Consider the following 18,896-nt stretch of genomic DNA (forward strand, 5'->3'; position numbering starts at 1 on the left):
CTTAAATGTTTTAGTGGGAAATTAATTTGGGAGACTCACTGGGCAAAAGTTTGTCTTTGAAGGTGTGTTCTGTGAATAAGACTGATAAAACATTTAATCAGTTTGGTCAATTAAGCCGTAGAGAGTTAAGATCCTTATTTTATGTGTGAATGCATGTCCACAGTTGCATTTGTTACAATTTGCCACAAGCGCTACCTGGTGGTCCTAATGTCCTGTTGACAGCAGTTATCATGGTTTGTTGTCTGCCTTTTTGTTTGTTTTCTTCAGGTGTGTTTATGGGTTTAACGTGGCGCATGTGTATTAGCCCTGTGGTAGGCTTCAGACAGTACACTAGGGTTCTCATCCGACCAGTTCCAAACATCAGGGGTCCCCCTTTTTCACGTTGGAACATTGCCTTAGCCCAGCGTGGCCCTCTCAGAACACATGCTCTCAGCAGCAGGCAGCAGGTGATCAATTTAATAAGATAGAGGAGAGACAAACAGAAAAACAATGTATTCCACTGCTTGCTCACACAGTGGAGTTAAAATTGTCTCCGCACAGAGAAACAAGGCCAGCAGCCAAGAGAATCTAGCTCCAAAACATTTTTTTTCTGCCTTTGTAAATAATATTGGTTAATTACCCAAATTCTTCTCTTAAGAACAATTTTTTGAAGTATTGTCTTTCCATTTTTTTTGACAACTCAACAGTATAGTACACACGTGCACTACCTCTGTACTGATATAAAAAGCAAATAAGTAGCATTTCATTTATGGTTGGCATTTTAAACATAATATCCCTTTTTTCTTACATTTTAAAAGCTTACAATGCATACTTGTCTTACCTGGAGCCAAATGGCCGAATCCTAAATACCCTGTGGTTTTAATGATGAACTTGGGAAACTGGGGCCAGGGCAATATGACAAGAACATTTGACTTACCTTAAGTTTAAGTTCACCTGTTGTCCATTGTGGTGTGAATTGTGAACTAAATTATTCTGTAACTGCGCATCTGGCTACCATTTTTCTGAGTCTGGTAGTGGTCAAGGGAAACTACACTTTTCGAGCTAAGCATGGGTCAGGGCCTCTGCCACTCAGGTAGTGGCTGTCTAATCTCCTCCAGGAGAGCTGTAGAAGAAACTGTACGGAAGGGCATCCATGCATGTCATGTCCTTTCTGTCAGACCTGTAAGCTAGCTGCAGGGGGGCTGGCCAGGTGGACATGTTGACTGTCAGTGGATTGGGGTAAAGAGATTAGTAGAGTGGATATGACTAAGCCACCTCACCTCAAGTCCTAGTTGTACCATAAGCTTCTCTCCTCACCTCATTAAGATTAATCAAGCCTCACAGCAGAAACTGGGTTTGGATTGGGCTGGGTTCATCAATGTTGCTAGTGTTGTGCTGGTTTAACTGTATTGTTAGACTGGTTCTACTGTAGCCTGTCCCTCTGCTAAAGACTACTTGTAAATCACAATCTGAATGTTCTGCTAATGTTTTTCTAACGCTTGGATGAATATGTCATGACTACATTACACACTACTTCAGAGTAGCTACCTTCCCATTGCTTGTAATCTGGGTGGATTATAAGCAATTTAACTTGCATATATCTTGCATGATACTCTCTGCCCTTTGCATCTAAATTGAGCAGTCATTAGAACACGATAAGGCAAGAGAAACATATTCAGTTATTAAGCCCTAAATCCGGACAGTGCTGACCAATTGTACCACTCTCTGTGGGTATTAAAGAAGTGAAGAAAAAGCGATACTTAATGTAGCATCCTGGCTCTCCTGGTATTTTTTATACGTATTGTGCTGATGTGATGCCTCTGGAAGGGAACAGAAATGGGCTTCTCTCAGTTAGTTTCTCTGTGGTAGAGACAGAACACAATATAAACCCTTGTGTTGAGCTGTCAGGCAACAATCCAATCCCAAGGCCAGTCCCTTCAAAAGAAATGAAGGTGTTTGATTAAATTTGTGTTTCTCGAATGCCATGTGTTACCCCACCACAGGATCATTACATTGCAGTGTGGAGTCATTGTATTTTGAATGATACTGTGCGCTGACTTGGTGAAATGTAATAACACTGTTGAAGGAGAAGTCGATTTTTCAGCTTGGGGGTGTGGAGTTCATTGAGGGGAAGAGATTGGGAACCAGGTTTTGTGTGTGTTGGTGTGTGTATATGCAGTATGAACTAGTCAGAAAAACATGGTAACAGTAACCATGTTTCCATCCACAGTTTTCCTAGGAGTTAGGTGGAACAAAAGATAAGCGACATAGTTAAAACTGGATTTGTTTGTAACATATTATTATTATTATTTTTCATTCAACACAATAGAATGTGTCAGTAAAACAACCATTTTCATCATATTGTCCTAAACTTAGTGTCATGTGACGAGTATGTGCTGTATTCCTCCTTCAGTGACTCAGACAAGCAATCAGTCTATTAGACTACAGATGAAATATGTTTGGATGAACTTCACATTAGGTTAGAAATAGGAATGAGCCGGATGGTTCTTTTCAATAATTATGTGGCTTATTGTGGGGACAGGATGATTGATGTGTGGCTGTCGTTGCATTCTTTTATAATCTTGTTGTATAAGCCTATAGCTGAGGTATTCAACTCTTACCCTACGTGGTCTGGAGCCTGCTTGTTTTCTGTTCTATCTCACCATTAATTACACCCACCTGGTATCCTAGGTCTTAATTAGACCTCGATCAGAAAGTTGCAAAGAAACATTGGAATGGAACTTGGTTTGAGGTCCAGAGTTGAATACCCCTGGCCTATAGGGTGACCCCATAGAGAAGGACTATAGAGTGGCCTCTTATAGAAAGCCTAGAGAGTGACCCCTTATGAAAGGCCTTTATGGTTGCCAAAGGATCACAGATTCCTATCGTAGATCTAACTCTATTAAAAAAATAATATCCCAGAGGACAATTGCTTGATTGTGTGAAAATGAATGCTATCACCACTGCCCCTGCCAGTAATATGTGTTGTTTATGCTCTACTGTATGCACAGTACTGTACATATCTTGGATGGTGTTATGTTAAATGTACTGCCTTTGTTAATGCGGTGATGAATATTTGAACTCTCGCAAAAAGGAGCCATGACATACTTGTTTGTCTTAAACAGCAGCTTGTTTTGCAGTAGTCATCAACAATGTTTCCCTGGTGTTTACCTTGTTTCTTTCGTCATTTTCTCTAGGCTAGTAGCATGTTTGAAATAAACATGTCCACTGCCAGGCCAATGCACCTGATCATCACCACAGACTCAAATATGACTCTTTTCTGTGCGCTCCAAGTCAACAATGATGTCAGCGTTTATGTAAGTACCAATTCTCCTCATTTATACAGGAATTACGACAAGTATTTACAATTTGTTGGAGTTCATAAATCGCTTGAAGTAATTGTTGGACTCACTCTCTATGCACACAACTCTCTCAGGGAGAGCAGGGTCGAGTTAGCACGAGTGCAGCACCATCTGGTTATATTGCTCTCCCCCTACTAATGCGATTCCACTGGACTTTGTGAAATAACAATTATCTGCGTGAAAAACCAATGTTCTGTCACAGCGAACTACAACATTAGGGATCCTCAATCGATTGTGGCACATAACCATATACTTCTTAGAGAAAATGTCAATTGCATGTTTATAATTATATTTTCTCCTCCAAAGACATATTTTCTAAAGACAGCTTGTTGGCTTGTGCAGTAAGCTAGAATCAGAATCAGCTTTATTCAGTGAGCTGTCTATGGAGTAGATGATAGAAAATGTCAACTTTAAAACCTGCGAAGGTTATTTATCACAAAAGAAATGTAAATGGCATGTACCACAATCAATTTGGGTTCGGCAATGTTTTTGCTGTGACAGAATCTTTTTCCATGTAAAAACTGTTCAAATCATATTAGCGGCGGGAGAGCAATGAAACCCTCTGACACTGCACTCGTTCTAACTCGACCCAGCTCTCCCAGAGTGAATGAGCTGTGTGCACAGAGAGACAGTCCAACAAGTACTATAAGCCATTTATGAACTTCGACAAATTGTTGACATTCATCCATATTTCTCTTGAAGTGTTTTTATTTTGCCACATATTTGTGTATTTGGGTATTGTACCTGTTATTTTTAAGAGAGAAATTATGTCAATGTGTGAAGATAACTCAATACTTTCTATCCAAATGATTACTCTTGAAGTAATATCCTAACTGGAGGAAAGCTGATGCAAACTCCAACATATTATAGGCTATGGCAAATAGCAGGACCTTTAGTAGAAGGACACTTAGTAGGTATGAATGCAATGAAAGTGATAGCTGGCTAATGGGTGCATGGTGAGAGCTGGGAGTCTAGTCTGGCACCTCTCCTGTTCTTGCCAGCTGAGCTGCTGCATTCAGTTCCAGTGTTTATAGACAGAGAGGGAGGGTGGGTATCATCAGGGGATAGAGCCTCACTGCCATGCCTCCCTACTTCCATAGTTAACCAGGGGAGAAATGCATTTCTGCAGGCCCAGATGGGCCCTCCATACCAGCTGTTAGACAAAGAACCAGTCCACAGCTGTACAACCCCCCAAGCCAGTTTGGAGAAGCAATCACCCTTATTTGTTTAGCTTGACAATCCCAAGGCCCTGTGAATTATGTTGGGTACACATAATAAAAAAAGTGTTATGTTATAGAGTGTTGGACTAGGGAGCGGTCAGAATCAGCTAACATAATGGTAATAATGTAACAATGGATACATTAACATCAGTATTGTGTTGTTCAACATATCATTGGTTTTTGGAACAAAATAACCCCTTCAGAAGACCCAACAACTAATCGATATCATTGATAATGACATTTGTTGAAGAGCGCTCAGCACAATATGTTTTTCAGAGCGTTTGTGACTCATAGCGTGAGTTGTGTTTTGAAGTGAGAAATCTTTCATCCTGAATGGATGGTTAATTTGGAAATTAACGTTAGCACTTCCAAACTGAGGCTGCTTGTGCAAATTAAATTTGTTTACAGTTGAGCTGCACATGCTATTGCTAATCATTCCCTGTGTAGCTGATGGATCAGGCTATGAGGGTCAGAATTTGAAAATCCTACAGGGAGTGGACAAAATAATGCAAACACCTAACAGTATATTAATATCAAGGACCTAATAAGGCATATGGCCACCCTTGGCCTTCAGAACAGCTCCAATCCTTCTTGGAATGCTGCCACACGAATCCTTTCTTCAAGAAGTAAAGCCCTCCAGTTCCTTGAGGGATGAAGGAGGTGGAAATCTACTTCAAAATCTGTTCTTCAGAACTTCCCATAAAAGTTCAATGATGTTCAGATTTGGTGATTAGGAAGGCCATGGAAGGCTTTTTTCATCATCCTGAGGTTCATAAAACCACTCTTGAATTTCTTTAGCAGTGTGTATGGGGGGCATTGTCAACCTGGAATATTGGAACAGAGTAAACAACATAAGTTTCACCTGGTCCTGTAAAATGACCTCATATTCTCTGGCTGTTATACGACCATGTAGAGCAATCATTAGACCCAATGTCTCCCATGAGATGGGAGTCCCAATACAATCTGGCTTTTTTGGAACTTTTTTAGTTGCTTCATTAATTTTATATCTGACATATATTAACAGCTAATTTACAATCAAGCAAATTTCAGTCTCCGTTTCCAATAATTTGTTGTTCATGTACTTCAGGCAATATATAAGATACTGTTAAAGCTGCACTATATCAGATTCTCAGCAATGTTTTTCTATTCCCCATTCCTCTCTTAGTCTCTGTATTGTATGGATTGATTAACACACTGTGGAATTCTGGATAAATAAAAATGTACCCTTTTTCCCCCCTGAGTAACAGATTAATAAAAAATTGGAAGAGACAGATTAATTTTTTATCAATAATGCCGTTAGTTGCAGTCCTACAAGTTTTGTCTTGTCAGTAGAAATCTGGAAATGAAGAAGGGAAAAGGTACATCACTAAGAATGATTTAGTATGATGTTTTATTTGGGATTTTGAAAGTCAATGATTCAGTATAATGTTTGAGTTTGAGAGTAAATGATTAAGTGTGATGTTTGTTTTAGGAGTTATAGAATAAATGGTTCAGTATGATATTTGTTTTGGAGTTTGAGAGTAAATGATTAAGTGTGATGTTTGATTTAGGAGTTGTAGAATAAATGGTTCGATATGATATTTTCTTTGGAGTTTGAGAGTAAATGATTAAGTGTGATGTTTGTTTTAGGAGTTGTAGAATAAATGGTTCGGTATGATATATTTTTTGGAGTTTGAGAGTAAATGATTAAGTGTAATGTTATGTTTGGTGGTTTTAGAGGAAATGATAATGTTATTAATTTGGGATCCCTGCCAAGGACTCAAACATCGCTTTCTAAGCATCCAAGCTTAAAAAATATAACTCTTGCTTTTTATTTCAATAAAAAATATTATCAAGCTTAGTTTATAGTTCAGACTAAGTCCACAGCCCAAGGATATTTTTCTTGATCTCTGTTTTGCACACAAGGGATGAAATAAATAATATTCAATTGCCCTACTAATGTGGTGACAAGTTCTCAATAATTTTCCATGAGAAACAGGACGATTCCATGTTTACAACACTGTCAGCAGTTTCTGCTAGTAGGATAGCCTATCATGTCCTGCAGAGAGGGGTTATATTGTAGATAAAGAGGGGATGTTTGTGTGGGATGCAAAGATAGGCATAGTGTAGTGGATCACTGGGGAGCATTACCATTTTAATGGAAGAAAACAGCATCTGGTTTGTGTCTAAGGAAGTGCGTCAAAAGACAGATATGCTGGGTACGTTCTCAGTGTTCTATCCAGCTGTGACCAGCACAAGCACAAGTTGCACCCACACATACAGTCAACTCAAGAAATGTTGGCTCCTGTCACGAAATTTTGCAAAAGTGAACGAAAAAATAAACAACACTAACACTGAGTCATACTTGGGACTCAAAGATAAGGGAGAGCCATATACTTTTATTTCAACATAATAATTGTATTGATTACTAAGATTTTTTCTGCAAAACATAGGTTTCAAAATATTGGCACCAAAAATGATACCAAACAGGCTTGTCTGTAATGGAATTCTATTATTTTTATTTGGTCTCAGTCAACAGGAACTGTATTATTGATGCTTTCAACTTTTCCTGTTTCCCTGTGGAATAAAAATAAGTTTGCATGTATGTAAAATCCTTTTGTCAACCATCACCATGGGTAAAACCAATGTTGAAAGGAGACAAGTGGTTGTTGACCTACAAAGATCAGGTAAAGGATGTAAAAAGATAAATAAACAATAACACATTTCACTAATCATGGTCAGGGCAATAAAACAAGTTTCAGAAGTCTAGAGCAGTTACAAATTCCTAGAAGAGTTCATAGAAGAATTCCTGTGCATATTGAGCCTAACCCACTTACATTAGAGTGACTGAACTTTGTGGAGCATTAGGGGAACTACAGTTGGAATCGTGTGTTATGGTCAGATGAAACAAAACTTGCCATTGCATGTTTGGTGATAAAAGGGGACTGATTACAAGGAAAAGAACCTCATACCCAAAGTAAAATATGATGGTGCATCATTGATGCTTTGCTCTGTTTTTCTACAACCATAATTTCCCGTTTATAACCCACACAGAGTATTAACCGCACCCATATATAAACAGCATTTGGCCGGAGAATTAGGTCTCTTACATACATTGTACATTAATATTAAACATCGGACATAGGGCGCTACCCAAATTAATTTGTTGAACAATAAAAGAAAACCCTGTAACACCAATTGTATCATATTTGTTACATGAAGTTCTGAGTCGTCTAACAATCACCTGTGAAAAGGTTCGCTGGTGGAAACGGTTTTAAAAAGTTAATCTTGTGTATTAGCCGCACCCATGTATTAACCGCTTTTGAAATGTTTTCAAAATCTGTGTATAAACCATGGTTTATGAACGGGAAATTACGGTAGTGGTCCAGGGCATTGCTAATTCCTTATAGCATTGTTAATATCAATGCCATAAGGAATTTCAGGCCATTTAGCCCAAAGCTGTGTTGCCTCTGTAAGGGAATTGAGCCTAGGCCAAAGATGGCCCTTTCAATAAGACAATGACCCCAAACATACATTACAATTAACACATAAATAGTTGCAGGACCACAAAATCCCTGTTTTGCAATTGCCATCTCAGTCTCTGGAATTTATTTCAACAGTCTTAAATGAAGAAGGCAATCCACAAACGCAAACCTAAGACTATCCATGATTTCGATATCTGCTGCATGGAGGAGTTGTCCAAGATCCTTCCAAAAGTGTCAGACCTTGTCAGACTTTACAGTACAAAGGTCAGTGCTGATATCCTCTCCAGGGGATGCTTCACAAAACACTGATCGTAGGGGTCCCAATACTTTTGAAACCTGTGTTTTGCAAAAAAAATATCACAGTGCTTTGTGTTTTGTCTTTGCTTCAAAATAAATTAATTTGGCTCACCACAAGGGAGTAGGAGCCGGGGGGGACATGTCCCCACCAATATTAGAAACGGGTTAAAGTGTACCCCCCAATATTGTTGTTTTGTGTAATACTTCCATTTTGAAGTATACGCTTTGTAACTTGTCACGTCTCCGTTGCGACCGAATCCCACATTCTAATTCACTCTTTCACAATGAGCAGTGTGTGTAGGCTGGCTAAGTGGATTACTGTAGCTATACATTTTGTTTTCTCAGTAAGTACAATGTGTATAAACGTTAAATAGATTTTAATAGCTATAGAACAAATTAACGTGGTAAAATATAAGCTTTCTTTTGGCAAAGAAATTGTCAAGACGTAGTTAGCTAGTTTAAGTTTAATCCAACAAACATTACAGTAGCTTGCTTGCTAGATAGCAAATTATTTGAAAGGAAGAATGCCTGCTAAAATGATTTGCACAATCTCTGTCTTAGTCTGCACCATAGGGTCTGCAAGTAGCTAGCTACAGTACCACCAGTCAAGAATGGAGTTAAGTAGCTACAGTTCTTGGTAACAATCTACACACAAAAGCTAGTCATTTTTTTCTTCAGTTTATGTTTTTAATCATTTGATATAGCTAAAGTGTGTTCAATATTTTAATAATTTGGTTTACGCTATGTATGATCATGGCAGGAAAGTGATAGACATGGACAAACAGACAAGGAAAGGAAGAGGCAACAAACCAACAGGTAAATTATTGATAAGGGCCATGCCAGATAGACTGTTGGATCAGTCATCAGGTAAATCAATCAGAGTCATTGAATATGATCTCTGATAGAAGGACAGCAGCTGAATTTAGGATTGTATTGTATGTGTTTACTTCATTCAGGAGAGAGGCAGTCATAACAATAGCCTGGACCAGAAAGGTAGGCTGAGCGAGGGAGAGAGAGGCCACAAACCAACGGGTAAGATAGTAACAAGTAGTAATTCAAGGCGGTCTATAGGAGCATATTGGAAAACTTAAAGCTGGGCTAACATGCCTAACAGATATTACCAACATCATTGTAGTATTAGTCATTTTAAAAATGCACTCTGGTTACATTATCATCTATCTGAAATGCCTTTCCAGCTGAAAAGTCCCTCCATGCAAAGAAGTCACACACGGTATAATTTAGCAGATGCTAGTTAGGACTATTGCATGTTCAGAAATCACTACTTTCTTTAAGTCAAACTGGAATTTTCTCAGTGAACGCTTGAGTCCAATCAACACCTGCAATGCATCGGCACAGAAAGCATATTGAGTAGATAACATCGTTTGGGGTAACTATCTATTTGCTACAGCCTTTCCAGACATAATGAGTATTGCAGGTTACCGTTGTGGAAACAATTATCACCCCCAGTATTTTCAACCATCTACCTCTGAGCCAAACTGTGTCGTTAGGGTTAGGATCCTATTCACACTTCATTGGTAAATAATCCCAACGCCTTTTTCTTTAACCAGAGCGTGTCTATTTCTAATGTTGTCAGGGACAAAGAGAACTTTAGAAATATCAGAGTCACTCCTACACCCTTGGCTCCCCATTATGTTTCAGGCCAAAATATGTCTCATCATTTCTGTTGTTTAATTTTTGCCTTCAGTTTTGCTCAATTTCATTAGGGGAGACAATACTTCTTGAGTTTATTATAGTATTTACTATAGACTGGACCAACTACGTACATTCACAGAAGACAATTGCCCGGTGGATACAGTGGCAAGGTTCAAGGTTCTCAACCTAAATTGTTCATCATTAGAACCAGTGAGTTTTTGAACTTATTAGTTCCCCATCGAATATGAGTTTGGTTATTCCACCATGTCATAATACTAATAATCATAATGAATGGTCTCTGTCTGTAGGTCGGCTATTATAAGAGTTGATGACCCCTTTCAGGCATCTTCTCTTTGGATGTCCTTGTGGAGACAGTTCATGATGAGTCTTTAGAGCCAAAGGCTAAAGGCAGGCAGATAGAAAGTTGGTTTGACCCCGAACCTAATCTCAGTTGGCTGGGTGCCAGTTCTAAACACCTCACCAGATAGCTCGCTCTGGCTGAAATATATACCCGTGACCGGTGTTAGAGTGATAGCAGTGACACAGACAAAATGATCAATGTCACACCTAAGCGCATTACAAAGTGTCTGCTAAGCATCTGAGCGATGCACTAGGCTGTCACACCAGGGTTCTTGGTGGGGTTAATGATGCAGTATGACTGGAGGGGAAATGAGAAGTGAAGGCAAGAAAAGAAAATGGAAAAGAAAGAATTATAGGAGTCTGTAATCTCTGGCTTACTCATTCCCTCTGGATCAGGCTAAGGGAAGGAAGTCTAATCTGAGAAGTTTGTGGAAGCACTAGTAGACAGAGCCGCTCCTTGCTCTGACTATTTCCTGGCGTGTGATACGTCTCCTGGTCGTGCGGCCTCCAACTCTGACCCCCATGAGACAAATTCCTGTCAATAAGGTTCCTTCTCTCATTCACTGATCCCTCCTCTCCCTCCATTGTGATGTGTTTGATTTCCTCGTCCCTGCAGTTTCCCGTTTTTCTATTTCAATCCCCCCTAAACCAAATATACACGCATGAGAAGGACCAATGAATCAAACAGGTTTACTTTCAACACAGTCTTCTGTCTGGGTGTATGGAGCCTGGCTGCAGCTGGCAGACCATAACACACATGCACGCACGTGAACAAACGCCACCGTGCACACACATCTCAGTTTTCACCCAATGCTACCCATTATCAGAAATAATTAGTAATAACATAGCGGATCTATGTAGTCAAGTGCCACTAGTTGAGAACAAGATGTCCATCTGTGTCCTACAGTAGCTGGAATTCAACAGGCATATATTGAGGACATGGATGGGGAAAAAATAAAGCTATTTCTGAGAAAATATCCTAAAGGAAATATAAATCTGCTCCTTCCACCTGCTATGTATATATGTAGTATATAAAGGGACTATTTTCAGGCTCTTGGGCTAGTGAGTTCATTTTTAAATATGCACATAAAATATTTATAAAAATAAATCTATAATTGTATCAGATTAGTATAGATTTGGGGTTACTCTTAGGTTACACTGAAACAGCATTTAACTGCCCTATACTGAAGACCCCTTACTTGATGGCTTCATCTACAGTCCATTATTCCACTTGCCTGCCATGGAAACAGGGAATGTGTGCTGTGTATGCACTAAGTTGGATGTATATATTTATACTCGTATGAAGCAAGATTCCAGCTGACTCTGACGCACAGAGTTAAAATGGTCTCATTTCCCTGGCCCCACTCAGGAAGTGAAGGAAAGACGTTGGCTCCAACATGGTTGTGGAACCAGGCTTGTGGACACTTTACCATAATAAACATAGATTTTTAAATGGCCCAGCACTGCTCAGAGAATAGAGAGAGACAAATAGAGAGAGAAAGAGTGTGAGAGACTATGATTAACAGACAGACAGACAGAGAGAAAGACAGAGGGTGTGCATTGAAGGAAGCGGGAGGGAAACATGCTTCAATGTCACTATTGTTAGACACATTGGGGAAATAGCATTGAAGTAGCTCTAAATAAGGTGCTGATCCAGATGTTGCTGCAGTGACTTGGCAACAGTAAATATGTCATCCCCGCATATTATGCAACACCTACCGGGACAATCAGTGTTATTTTGAACATGCTCCATCTCTGTGATAAGATGCAGCATTCACCCAGGTTTAGCCAAAATTGTGTCTGGTGTCTGAAACATCAGGGATGTTAGCGAAACTAATGTCTGTGACCACGTCTGCCAACTTTTATCTTACAAACGGATCGATAGAAATAAACATTTCTGGCTTGTGGTCAATATTTATGTTCTTGCATGCAGTTATTTTGAGTGTTATCAGTATTTGTTACATTTGTACCAAGACCATAACTAATACGTTTTACAGTTTTTCTCAATCGCTTTGGCTCAATTTCGAATGAAAATAAAGAGACCACTGCACCTTTTTCTTTCCTTTCCAAAAAAGTTGAAAAGGAAAGTTTTGTGTGAGGAACAGAAGAGTTCAGTTTGCAGTGGTCTCTTAATTTTAAGAAAATGGTAAAAATTTCAGAACAATTCATTTCTTGCTCACACCAGATTCCAATTTGCAGTTTTTCTCAATCATTTTGGCTAATTTCTTGAATAATATATATATTTTTTAAAACATTAAGTTCACATTTCTGAATAATTCGTTTCTTGATCACACCAGATTCAAATTTTACAGTTTTTCTCAATCATTTTGCCTCATTTCTTGAATAATACATATCTTTTTTAAAACATTAAGTTCAAATTTCTGAATAATTTGTTTCTTGATCACACCAGATTCAGATTTTACATTCATTCATTCATTCATTCATTCAAGTGTTTTGGCACGTGTGCAAAAGAGTAAGTACAATTGTCTACAGTAGCCACAATACCTAGATGCACATGGCTTGCTGATCAAATCTCATTTGTTGTTTTCCAGTGAAATTGTCATACTCTTCACAATTTAGAACAAAATTATCCATTCAATAATCAAAATCTGTCAGACGTACATGTATATTCCATAAATATCTATGACATAAAATATTTTTGATATATGCAATATTTGCAAATTACATGCCAGGTGATATAGTAATGAAATAGGAATCGGCAGGAGATTTTTCTCCCGGTGCATCGCAAGGGAAAACATCAGATGTGATGTTCATGAAAATCTCTTTGTCAACAATAGCAACAGGATGTCCACCAAGAAGATGGGAACTTGTAGTGTTACATACTGTGAGGAGGTGCAATTCATATTTTTTCAGAACTACTGCAGAATTTGTCATTGTTGTCATTTTTTTTGTTTTCATGGATGTCATTTTGTGGTGTATTTTCAGCGCACTATACTGTATATGACTTTGTATGTAAGACATATGTAAAGATTTACCTGCAAATGCGAATTTTCTGTTTTACAAGTAACACATTGCTAAATTTACTGTATACATACATGCATATCCTTTTTCTGTGCGCTACAGTATTGTACAGTATTCACCTTTCCTAGTAAATTTCACCACTGTTGAAACTGGTATCTAAAAATCTCAGTGTGATACACACCAGCATTCAGCTAGACAAAAAAGTAGAACAAAACTGAAATGTATAAATAAAAAATTTCTAGGGTTGACTGCTATGGTGAAAAATCATCTAAACATTTTGACCAGTGCGGCTCACATGATGAGAAAAAAACCTTTTCATTTTGGTGGCACTGGCCAATTTACTGACACAATAACTAGGTTTTGAAGCAAGAATAAAATTTATTGGGTGAGTTACTACATTTTGCAGACATGCCATAGAGTTGTGATCCCCTGAAACAGTTATGTTGATGGTTCTTACAGTTTAGAGAATGTTAAGACTGTTTCAAAAAAATGCAATTGAGAAAAACTGTATTATTAATTCAAGCAAATTGCTTGGTTCACATGATGAAGGAAGTTGTGAAGAGTATGCCAATTTCACTGAGAATCAACTGATCAGTTTTAATCAGCAAGCCATGTGGATGTAGTTACTTGCAAATTATAGACAATTGTACTTACTCTTTGGCACACATATACCAAAATGTGTGCAATTTGCTTAAATGAATAAGACATGTAAATCTGGTGCGAACAAGAAACTAACTGTTCAGAGATTTGAACTTTGAAAAATTGTGATTCGAGAACTGAGCCAAAGCAATTGAGAGACTGTAATACGTATAGTGGTTACTTTAGAAAGAATGTAAAAGGGAGAAAGAGATGCTTTTATTATTAAAAAGCACCGCCGCGGAGTTGACTACATGTTACTTGTTCAATCAATCTCACTGTAAAAATGGTTGCTAGTTGGTATATACAGCTCCGGAAAAAATGAAGAGACCACTGCCACTGTCTCTTAATTTTAACCCTTCTGTTCCTCAATCAAAACCTTCCCTTTCAACTTTTTTGAAAGATAAGAAAAAGGTGCAGTGGTCTCTTAATTTTTTCCGGAGCCCTACATTGAAAGGCATGTCTACCTAGCACAGATTACATTTCCACAAGAACCCCCTTGCCAGTTGGCCATTGTAAACATTTCACATTCCTGAGGTTGGCAAAGCGTGACCTACAGAGAGAGAATCTAAACACAGATATTTCTGTTGTTCTCATAACATGCATTCATATAATTCCACAAATGCAATATCTAATATAATTACATTCCTTTCCAGGTACCCAGTGACTCACATATAACATTTTATAGTTCTAATGCTGTCCATCAAAAAGACTTACCTACTTCCAACGAAGATCTACAGAGGTGGGCCACCGAGGAATTTGGTGGGGTGACGTCTTTCACAACCATCCAGAACCCAAGAAAAATAATTTCCACTGAGAGAGAGGGTGTGAAAATCAGATATACCTCAAATTTACACTCCAACAAACATTGAATTACTCACGACAGAATAATTACAGGTGATTTAGCAAATTAATAACTAATGTTAATTATTTACAGGAACAAGACTTCTTCCAACTGGCTCCAACACCTGCACTGCTGAAAACGAATGGCAATTGTTCAACCATTATCTGGCAGTAGAATCAAACATACCTATGCTCAAATCCTGCTCATCCACAGTTCCGAACAGCCACACTCAAAAAGAACTGTACATTGTTAACATCCCTGAAGATGTCAGCATTCGGTAAGGCCCAAAACATCTAAAATAAACCTCTGCAACACTGTCCATAAAGTTCTGTAACCTAACATTCACTGAAAAACCTAAATATTTGGACAGGGATGCATTCTTTTTTTTTGTATTCCAAGTGTTACAATGATCATTGAGTAAAAGCAGATAGTCAGCTTTAATTTGAGGACATTTGCAGCCATATTGGATAAACTATTGAGACATTTGAACATTATTTGTACATAGTCCGACATTTTAGGGTGTGCCTCATCAAGGGGTGTTAGCAGACCTAATTTACAAAATTCTTATTTGTAGCTATGGGCCTCCTGGACCATAAAAAAACAATAGTCACTTTTAACCGAAACCTAGTAAAGTGGGCCACGGAGTAATTTGGTGTTGGTGAGACACACCAGCAGAACTTCAGAGTGTATACCACAATATGCAAACCACTAGTTAGCCCCAAGAATCTTTAGTTTGCCAAAATATGTTTAATAGACTTCTGGACAGATTGAACTTAGATTAACTTAGAGGACGGCCTAAAGAAAAAAAGGAATGGCCCATGATCCTCTGTATGCCACCTCATCTGTAAAACGTGGTGGAGGTAGTGTTATGTCATTACATCACATCTAATCCAACATGCTGGAATTCAGAGCAATATGAAATTGTCACTGCCAATGTACTTCTTGAGTTCATTGTGGTATGTTGTTCCAGCCATGTGTTTGTGCAAGTCATCACTAAGAGAAAGATCAGTCTGCTTCTTAGAGGACCGCCTGGCACCATGTGGCGCATCTTTGACCTACAGGACACCAGCTTATATGTAAGAACTGCATAAAACTGTTGACTAAAATGTAGTATCAATGTCTGAAACCAACCACTAAGACATTCACTTGCTTCTGTCTGTCTCTCTCTCTGTTTCTCATTTGACATTTCTCTTTCGTAGTCGAACAACGTGATCCTGCTTGCCACCAGCATGAAGCATGAATTCCCTCCCACTTTAAATATCACCACAGATGATGCGACCGCTGTACAGAAGGCGGCCTTGGACCATTTCAAGGCTAGCACAATCACCAGCTACTCTGAGATCCGAACCAAGAGAACCATGGTTATGCTGGTCCTTGGGAAAAATGACCATATTACGGGTAGGGCACAGCTGGAGTAACAGAGAGCATAGTAAATGTTAGCCAGTAAGGGTAGCATGGAGTTATGTTAATGTTACAAGGAGTACAAATTCCGTTGCAGAGTGACCGGTTCTACAAGCATCAAAGAATGGTTGTTTGTAATATTGGTTCAAAGCTCTCTGCAGCTAGGTTGGCCAACATTAAGATTCATTATTAATATAATGTATTATTTTATTTATTTTTTATCAATAAACCAGTTTTAACTGATTAAAGATATCTTGTAAAAATGAATGGTTACTGTTAGGTGATTTTTGTGTCTTCCTTTCTCAGTCACAGATGCACCAACCGAGACCCCCCCATCACCCCCCAGCCCACCTCAGATGCCCCTGTTTATGCAGCTGTACACCTCTCCAGACTACCGCTCCCCTCTGGACCCGAACACCAAGGTGCAGAGTGATAAGAGGATCTACGCAGAGGTGGGAGCCCTTTTGTCAGAATCACCTTTATTTGCCATGTACATTCACACATGCCCAGTATAGTGCAGCAGTTCAGTTAACATTTGGGAATTCACTTGATGTTGAGAGCATGGTCTTGTTAGTTAGTTTCTGGGGGACTGATGGCTGGTTGCTGTGAGCCAAAGATTATTTGGTCAGGATTCCTGGTACATGGACTCATTGCCATCAGTGATGAGACTGAACAGGGATGTGTCTTCTGCAATCTTGAGTTGAATGACAGATATATTGTTGGAACGTGTCTAATTTCTAACTAATCAGGTGTTTCTTTTTGCGTTGATTGTTCACACGTAAGAGCTATAAATGGGTAGTTTCAGTTGTATTCTTTGTATTTGCCTTTGGAGTCTGTTTGGTGAAACCAAGGACTCGGATAACAAGACTCTGGGATGACAATAAAGTTACAATACCAAACGTAGTTACATACATTGGATACAATATCACAAACTGTATCCAAATCTACTAATTATATCATATCTAAAACACTCTATAGAAGGAATGCGTGCTAGGTCTAAAACACTCTATGGAAGGAACTAGAAAACGTCTGTTAACCATAGACTTCTAATTCATTTAAGGACTCAACGTGTTGGGAGGTCTCTAATGAAAACAGCGTTCTTTTAGGTGCCCTTTGGCAAACTCTAAGCCGGCTGTCATGCCCCTTTTAGTTATGAATGGCTTGCTCCTGGACATTCTACTATAAAGGCCTGATTGGTAGTGCTGCAGAGATTGTTGTCCTTCTGGAATGTTCTCCCATCTCCACATATGAACTCTGCAGCTTTGTCAGAGTGACCAATGAGTTCTTGGTCACCGCCTTGACCAAGGCCATTCACCAAGCCAAACAAAGATTGCTTTGTTTGGCTTGGTGGCCAATTCTAGGAAGAGTGATGGTGGTTCTAAAATTTTTACATTGAAGATTGATGGAGGCCACTGAATTCTTGGGGACTTTCAATGCTGTAGAAATGTTCTCAGACCCTTCCCCAGATCTGTTTTGACAAAATCCTGTCTTGGAGCTCTATGGACAATTCCTTCAACTTAATTGCTTGGTTTTTTTCTCTGACATGTGCTTTCAACTGTGGGAGATTATATAGACAATTGGACTCAAACAAATTTGTAGAAATATCTCAGTGGAATGATCAATGGATATAGGATACATCTGAGCTCAATTTTGAGAGTACTGTAGTAGTAAAGGTTCTGAACAGTTTTGTAAATATGATATTTCAGTTGTTGTGCAAAAACAGTTTTTGCTTTGTCATCATATGTGAGCTGTTGTGGAGTTTATTTTATACATTTTCGAATAAGGTTATCATGGTGATAGAGGTGAGTGCCTCAGGTAGTATATCAGTATTTCTGTAGTCATTCAGACAGGACACCTACTGTTTGTTCTTATTTGTCAATGTATTTCACTCCATTATCTTCTTGCTTTCTGTAATCTGCTCCCAGTTCCACAGCCATGCCCAAACTCTCACTCTTTAACCTACTGTAATAGCACACAAAGCAAATGTCTCTTCAATAGTGTGGCAATCTGCAGTTATATTGGTGTTGGAGAGGTACTTCCAGGAGAGGAATTTTTCCAGATCTATTTTGATTGTTTTGTACTATTTATGTACAGTATATCAACAGAGAGGGAGAATAGGCTGTAGGTGCATGGAATAAATTATCATCAACAACACATACTGTACTATATGCAAACATTTCTAACATGTCAATATTCCTATCCCGGTCTAAATCACTCACCTCTCTTCCAGATCTCAGCCCAGATATTTGGGGAAATTGTGCTGACCATTAAGGTGATAAACTGCTCTGTGCGCTCCAAGGGTTCATGCCCAGTGGTAAGGGACATGCCCTTTAGGCCAGAGGTATGCTCCTCCACCGTCTGCCCCAACACTACCAGGATTAGCTTCTCCCTAGAGCTGCTCCAAGACTTGGCCTCCACAAGCTGGGACCTAGAGTGCTCCGTCAAATTCTGCTTCAACGAGGTATGTAGTTGGGCAAATGGGAGAACGACAGAATATGTTGGCTCATGACAGAATATGTGGAATATGTTTAAACATGATCAGTTTTGTTTGGTTTAATTATTTTGTTTAACTATTAATATTTACTTGTAGAAATGTGGAGATGGAGGAAGAGTGAAGAGGAACATGGAGGTTATCCAGAAATACATCCCACCACCAAGTGAGTTCAGTTTCCACTTTTGTAGTGAAAATAATTTAGAT

General features: G+C 38.8%; 1 protein-coding gene across 2 annotated transcripts in view; it reads left to right on the top strand.

Annotated features, from left to right (window-relative positions):
- The window catches only part of eng (endoglin), a 60,021-nt gene that overhangs the window by 22,402 nt on the left and 18,723 nt on the right, over positions 1 to 18,896 (top strand). For both annotated transcript variants that reach the window (XM_010877995.5, XM_010877996.5), the window contains exons 4-11: positions 3,177 to 3,296; positions 14,610 to 14,778; positions 14,891 to 15,074; positions 15,768 to 15,873; positions 15,997 to 16,195; positions 16,505 to 16,650; positions 18,429 to 18,659; positions 18,789 to 18,855. In XM_010877995.5, the coding sequence (XP_010876297.2) occupies positions 3,177 to 3,296; positions 14,610 to 14,778; positions 14,891 to 15,074; positions 15,768 to 15,873; positions 15,997 to 16,195; positions 16,505 to 16,650; positions 18,429 to 18,659; positions 18,789 to 18,855 (1,222 nt within the window). The remainder of the gene's footprint in view (positions 1 to 3,176; positions 3,297 to 14,609; positions 14,779 to 14,890; positions 15,075 to 15,767; positions 15,874 to 15,996; positions 16,196 to 16,504; positions 16,651 to 18,428; positions 18,660 to 18,788; positions 18,856 to 18,896) is intronic.

This window comes from Esox lucius, chromosome 14, assembly GCF_011004845.1.
Source record: "Esox lucius isolate fEsoLuc1 chromosome 14, fEsoLuc1.pri, whole genome shotgun sequence".
NCBI lineage: Eukaryota > Metazoa > Chordata > Actinopteri > Esociformes > Esocidae > Esox > Esox lucius.